General features: G+C 51.6%; 1 protein-coding gene across 1 annotated transcript; it reads right to left on the bottom strand.

Moving 5' to 3' along the window:
* Window positions 1-3,183: 3,183 nt before the first annotated feature.
* Window positions 3,184-6,198, bottom strand: LOC142784993 (uncharacterized). Its single transcript, XM_075883415.1, has one exon. It carries the CDS (start codon window positions 6,165-6,167, stop codon window positions 3,405-3,407), a length of 2,763 nt encoding a protein of 920 aa, XP_075739530.1. The 5' UTR covers window positions 6,168-6,198; the 3' UTR covers window positions 3,184-3,404.
* Between the last annotated feature and the right edge of the window lie 718 nt (window positions 6,199-6,916).

Genomic DNA, 6,916 nt, shown 5'->3' with positions numbered 1-6,916 from the left:
AGATTGATAAGATCATCATCGGAAATTACCCCATAAACTGTGTTCATAGACCTCTTTGTGAATTTATAACCGGGGCCTATTGCTTCGGTGAGAGTTTTCGACACAAAGAAGGTGCAATTGCACGTGGTGTCTTTTTTTTCGTTCTGACTATGAATAACATGGTTCTTTGGGAAGGTTGGTTTTGGTGTATTGAGCATAAACGTGTCTTCGGTGCGTCACTTTTTCTGGGAGTGATCAGGAAAATTAGGCGAGGGAAAGCATATGCCATAAATAAACTTCGAAATTTGGCAGCGGTGCCAGCCGCCCACTACCGAGCCCAACCAGGGGAAGTGGCAGGAGATGCTTGGCAAGTCCTGTTGACGCCAGCTGTACAGTGCTGCTATAACCTAGTTTGAACTAGCCAAGACTTGGCATCAACACAAGGTTAGGCTTTTCCGCCAAAAAGTTTGGAAATAAACAGAAGAGAGTAAAAGACAGGAGAGATAGAAAGTGAGAGATAAAGACGAAGATGTAGGGAAAGGTAGATAGGAAAAGGTGACTGCCGATTTCCCCTCGGTGGGTCAGTCCAGGGGTGCCGTCTACGCAAAGCCGGGGCCAAAGGGGTGTGTTGCCTATGCGGGGGGGCCTAAAGGTCCAATCACTCGGTTTCGGCTCAACCCCACGGATCCCCTTCTCCCTGGTCACGGCAGAGCCACGCACGGCTAGGCGTGGGAGGGAGTCGAAACGCCCCCGTTAGCTCGGGTCCGTGGTGTCGCTACGCGCGAAATGCCTGCTGTTACAGACCCTCCTGCGGGGTCAGTCATCCATTCCCATACCGTGGCCCCAAATTCAGTAAATGTGACGCTAGCGAAATGGCCACGAGCGGATCATGAGCGTGACATGTAGTCATGTGGTCACATGACACGCAGGTTATGATTTTCATGTTAAGGTTTGTCGCTTGTGTGCGGAATGGAATCATGTCATAATATACCCGTTTCGCAACATGCCATGTGAACAAAACCACCGCAAGAGCTGCAGGACTATGAATTGTAAGCTAAGACATTTGTAACATACATGTCACTACTTTCATGTTATGACTTGTTTTATATGTTCTTCATATAGTCATGTCATTATATACCAAGTTTAGTATCCATACCATTATCAAAACGGCCAGGAGAGCTAAAGTCGGAGGTGGCTAGATAGATTGATACGTCACCGAAGTTCGCTAAGAAATGCTTCGCATTTAAAAATTGCCAGACCCCACGTACAGTGGGAGTCACTGACATGCGAAGCCTGAAAAAGAAATGTTGATATGCCACTTTAAAATCAACACAACGTTACGAGGAGGAGGTAAATACTGCCATACATGACTTCCGTGTCATGGTTATCATGTTTGGATGTGCCGTTACCTTCATCATCTCTTCACTTCAAGTGATACCAAATTTAGTATATGTGGAGCTAGCGAAATGGTCATGAACCCACTATTAGCGTGGTATGTTGTCATGTTCTTACATGGCACATGTGTCAGGATTATCGTGTTTGCACCAGTCATATATTTTGTCATCCATTGAAGTCACATAACACGAATTTTGATAGATGTGGAGCTAACAAACCTGCCACGAGCGCACCATTAAGAAGGCCAATATACTCCGATGCAGCGTTGACTTGCGCGCACGCTGGGCACTGCGACGCTACAATAGCCAAACGAGAGAACTCTATTTACCTTTTCACAGAGGGGAAAAAACACCGCCATGATGGGCTGCCCGCGGGAGTACGAACGCTAAGTGCGCAGCCTTCTCAATGTATTTTTGAGGGGAGTCGCCAATTCGCACAGCCCAAAGAGGACTATGGCGGCACCCAGGAAGGCGTTCTTGAAAAGGTCTATAGTCCGACGCCAGGCGCGATCTGCGTCCGTCGACGCGGCCCGACGGACCGTGCGCGAAATGCGACATGCTGCATTTCGCGCCGATGCCATAGAATAACATTACTCTATGCGAATGCGTTACCTAGACAACAATACGTCTTCCTTTTTTCGTGAAGTAGGAACGCCGGATGCGCTGAAACGCTCATGCGTCAAAGCAACGCAACGCAGCGCGCGCCTGTGAGTCTGTGGCAGAACAGGCATCTGGCTCGGCAACGCCGGCGTGACGTGACGAAATTAACGCCGGCGAGCACGCGCATTGCGTCATGTCGAAATGTATTAGGGCCTTGACTGTGGCATATAATAATGTTCTCACATGACACGCATCTTATGATTATTAAGATTGCACCATTCACGTATGCCTTCATCATCCATTGGCGTCACGTAATACCGAATTTGGCATATGTGAAGCTATCGAAACGGCCGTGAGCGCACCATGAGTGTGGCATGCAGTGATGTTCCTACATAACACGCATGTAGTGATTATTATGTTTGCATGTGTCATTTACCTATGTTGTCCGTTCGCGTCGCGTAATAGGCACCTGACAATAAAATTTACTAGATGTGATGGTAGCGCTAGAAAACACAGCCTAGCGAGTAGGCGCAGCAAAACCGAGTCTTACAATGTGTAACCTAGTGAGTAGACGCACCCATACCGGACTTGCAAGTTGCACGAGCATATTATTTTCTTTTAAGGGGCAAAGCTCCTTAAAGCGACACCCGTTCATCTCTCGTCGTAGTGTGTTACTAGTCTTACGTTTTGTCCTGCAAGGCTGTGCCTGTGGGAGATTTCTTCTGTGCGTTGTTGAACAATAAAAAATTGCAGCGTGCGCGTTAACTAAAAGCCGAATTTTCCTGTCTCTCAATCCCCCTTAGCAGCCATTGGCATGTACATTGAACACAAATTGATAAGAAAGGGTTGCTATGTTATACTCTCTGGGCATAACCTCCTTGGTTTTAGAAAAGTTTAGCGAGCGTTGGGCCGCAGTGCCATGAATATAATGAACTAGTCTATATCATGAACTCGGGATTGTTAAAGCTGGGATGTAGACACGAAGCGGAAGCCATAAGAAAGTGTGCGTGTGCCACCTCTCGTTTAGTCCTTGGAATGTCCGCTTGATGGCGGTGCATTTGCGAAATGTATGATGAAAAGTTCTGAGATGGTGGTACTTGGAGAGTTGAATAGAAGGACGAGCGGACACACAGGCAGATATATGGACGGACTCACGAATGGCTGTACCGACAGCTAGACGCATGGACGGACGCAGGGGTGGATCTATGGACGAACGCAGCAACGGACGCATGGACGGACGGAAGCAAAAACGAATAGACGGACGGATGGTTCACCCCACTCTCGACCATTCACCCCGTGCATATGCTGCCATTGTTTAGTTGTGAGCAGTGAGTGAGTGAGACAACTTTATTGACGATCCGGCATAAAGGGGGAAGGGATAGGGGGATTAAAGCGAGACAGTAGCGTGCTCGGATGTCCCGGAGCAGCAACCTACTCGCGTAAAACCCGTGGGGGCGCCGCTTTCGGCCGCTGGCGTTCCAGGATGCTAAGCACGTGCTGGACCACGTCTCTTTGATTGCCTGGCTCTCGGCTGATAATTTTGCTGCTTATGGCAGTTGGCATTACTTCTTGGTTGCCCGGCGGTAGTGCACAGTCCCAAAGGAGGTGTCTCTGGGTGGCTCGCGCCTTCTTGCAGTGTTGGCATACATCAGTGGTGTAAACCTCCGGGCAAACGTGCTTTGCCCAGACGGGGGTCGATATTGCTTGTACTTGCAGCTGCCGTAGTGTGGCTGCTTCTCTGCGTGGTAGGTCTAAGTGAGGCGGTGGGTAGAGGCGTCTGCTCGTTCTGTACCATTGCAGAACGTCGGCGTAGGTTGTGATGAAATACTCTCCGTCTTCGGCATCGGGTCGTTGCGGCTCCGAGGAATGCGTTGACAGAGACCCGCGGCTAGTTAGCGCGTGTGCCTCCGTATCTGCCTCCTCGTTGCGGTTCGGGCCCACGTCCAGCTCCCCGGCGGGCGCAGGGAACCACTTGACGGTAATGTTGGTTTCCGGTCTTGCTATAGTTGAACATACTCTTGCAGTGGTTCCATAGACGTTGTTTGTAGCAAAGTTGGCTATTGCCGTCTTCGAGTCGCTGAGGACCGTGCGGCAATCCGGGATCGCTAGTGCCAGTGCGATTGCAAACTCTTCGGCTTGCGTGGGCGACTTGCACCGTATGCTTCCCGACGTTGTGAGTACTCCAGTGTCTGCTGCGATGACTGCTGCTGCGTACGTGTTTGGCCGGTGGGGATACTTCGCCACGTCCACGTAGTACGCGCGCGGATCGTTGGCGTGACCTTTTGTGAGGGCCTTGGCTCTCGCCGTTCTTCTTTCTTGGTGCTCTTGTGGATGCATGTGCTTCGGTAAGGGTGGAACCTTCAGTCTTTGGAGAACGTCTCGGCGTAGCTGCTTTGCTACCTCCGGAGTCGTCGCTTGCGCGTTGATTCCGATGCGCTGTAGTATCGTTCTTCCCGTCCTGGTCTGAGACAGGCGGTAATACTGCGCCGTTCGCTGGGCTTCGGCGATTTCTTCCAGCGTGTTGTGAACGCCCAACGCGAGCATGCGTTTTGTGTTGGTGTGGGGGTATAAGCCCAGGGCCGTCTTGTACGCCTTTCTGATCATCGCGTCAATCTTGATCTTCTCCGCCGCTTTCCAATTGTGGAACGACGCTACGTAGGAGATGTGGCTGACTGCAAACGACTGGGTGAGTCGTAGTAGACTGTCTTCTCGCATGCCCTGGTACCGCGTGGCCACCTTCTTGAGTAGGCGGGTGGCCAGCGAGAGCTTTGCGTGGAGCTTCTGTACCGTCACGTTGTTGCGGTTCAAGTCCTGGAGGTGCAGCCCCAAAACTCTGAGTGTCTGCACGTGCGGTATCGGCGTTCCATCTTGGGTTACAACGTTGATGTTCTGCGTTGTCGGGCGTCGCACACTTCGCGGTGAGATCACTAGCAGTTCCGACTTGGTTGGTGAACATTTGAGTCCGGTGGGTCGTAGGTATTCTTCTACGGCGGCGACGGCTTCTTGGAGGGCTGCCTCGATCTGGCTGTCGCTTCCTCCCGTTGACCACAGCGTGATGTCTTCCGCGTAGATCGTGTACTTGATGTTTCTAACGCGTTCCATTCTTCTTGCAACGCCTATCATGACAAGGTTGAACAACAGAGGGGAGATCACCGAGCCCTGTGGTGTCCCCGTGCTCCCCAGCTGCTTGAGCGGTAGTTGTAGTTCTCCTGCCACAAGCCGCGTGGTGCGGTTGGTCAGGAAATCTTTGATGTAAGCGAACGTCCTCTTCCCCATGTTGAAGTGGGACACCTGCCGAAGGACGGCCGAGTGGTGTACGTTGTCGAATGCTCCCTGGAGATCCAGTCCGAGCACCGCTCTGTTATCCAACGTGGAAAAGTGTCTGTCCACGATTTCGTTCTTGAGCAACAGCATGGCGTCCTGGCTACACAGTTTGGCCCGGAACCCCAGCATTGTATGTGGATATATGTTGGATTCTTCCAAATAACGTTGCCATCTGTTGAGTAGGACGTGTTCAAGCACCTTGCCCACGCACGACGTTAGAGAGATGGGTCTCAGGTTGTCTATGCTGGGTGGTTTGCCCGGTTTGGGGATCAGGACCGTTTTCGCGGTCTTCCATTGTTGCGGTAGCTTGCCCGTCCGCCAGCACTGGTTGTAGTACTTGGTGAGGGCTTCGATTGCCGTGTCGTTCAAGTTCCTCAATGCCTTGTTGGTGACGTGGTCCGGTCCGGATGCTGATTTACAGTTGATTGTTTGTAGAACCGCTCGCACTTCCCATTCTTCGATGTCGGCATCTAGTTTCTCGTTGGTTGCCCCTTCGTAGCTGGGGAGTGGGTGCGTTGGCGTTACGGGGAGATACTTGGCGTCCAGGCGTCGTTGCACCTCAGCCTCTCCCATTTCTTTGACGGCTTTGTGAATTGTCTTGTTCAGCATGTAATGCTGAGCTCCCTTGGTTGTCTGATCGTTGAGCAAGTGGCGTAGCAGGCGCCACGTTTTGCCTTTGTGTAGTTGACCGTCCGCTTCTTGACACACCGCGTGCCACTGCTGTCTGCAGAGGACTGCGCTGTGATGCTCGATGTCTCTGTTGAGTTGTGCTATACGTTTGCGTAGCTTTCTGTTGTGGCATTGACGTTTCCAGCGCCGTATCAGCGAGTTACGGGCTTCCATGAGGTGCGCTAGTCTGCTGTCCAACATCGTAGCCTCCGGCTCCGCTTCTACCGTCTGAGTGGCGTCTTTGGTCGTGGCGTTCAACATGTTGGTCCATGCTTCTATGTTTTCAATGGTTTCCGTAACGTTGTCTTCTAATTTCTTTCTGTACTCGTGCCAGTCGATAATTTGCTGTTGCTGTGCTCTTTCGGTGTTCTCTGCGATGGGTATTGTAATTTCGAGTATGCAGTGGTCACTTCCCAACGTCTCCCCGGTGTTCCGCCACGTGACTCCACGCAGTGCTGAGGCCGTGCTTATGAAAGCGAGGTCCGGGTTTGTGTCTCGCTGCGACGACGTTCCGTTTCTCGTAGGTGCGTTGGGGTCGTTTAGCAATTGGTAACCTGCGTTCATTGTTTCGTCGTAGAGACTGTGGCCCTTCGCCGTCGTGTATGGATACCCCCATGCCGTATGTTGAGCGTTGAAGTCTCCACACAGTAGGGTTACGTTGGAGCTCGCGAGCTGTTGCGCTTTGTGCACATGGGTGCGGAATTTTTGCTGGAAGTGCTTCGGATTGCTGTACACGTTGAATATAAAAGTGCTTTCACGGCGCTTGCGCTTCCCGGTGACGATTTCAACCGTGCTGTGCTCGATGGCGCCGTTGGGTAGCAGCTCGTGATCTATTGAAGTTAGATTCTTCTTTACCAAGGTGCAGACCCCCTGCCCTGCACCTTTCCCAACTGTTCGTGCACTGGGGGGCTTCGCAAAGGATCTGTATCCCGGTAACGTTGGTGGGGTTT

This window comes from Rhipicephalus microplus, chromosome 2 (assembly GCF_043290135.1).
Source record: "Rhipicephalus microplus isolate Deutch F79 chromosome 2, USDA_Rmic, whole genome shotgun sequence".
NCBI lineage: Eukaryota > Metazoa > Arthropoda > Arachnida > Ixodida > Ixodidae > Rhipicephalus > Rhipicephalus microplus.
The sequence above is the reverse complement of the archived record's forward strand: the minus strand, read 5'-3'. Positions and strand labels throughout refer to the sequence as shown.

Excerpts from the sequence above, each read along its gene's own strand:
- LOC142784993 (XM_075883415.1), bottom strand. The coding sequence starts at position 6,167 with ATGTTGGACAGCAGACTAGCGCACCTCATGGAAGCCCGTAACTCGCTG.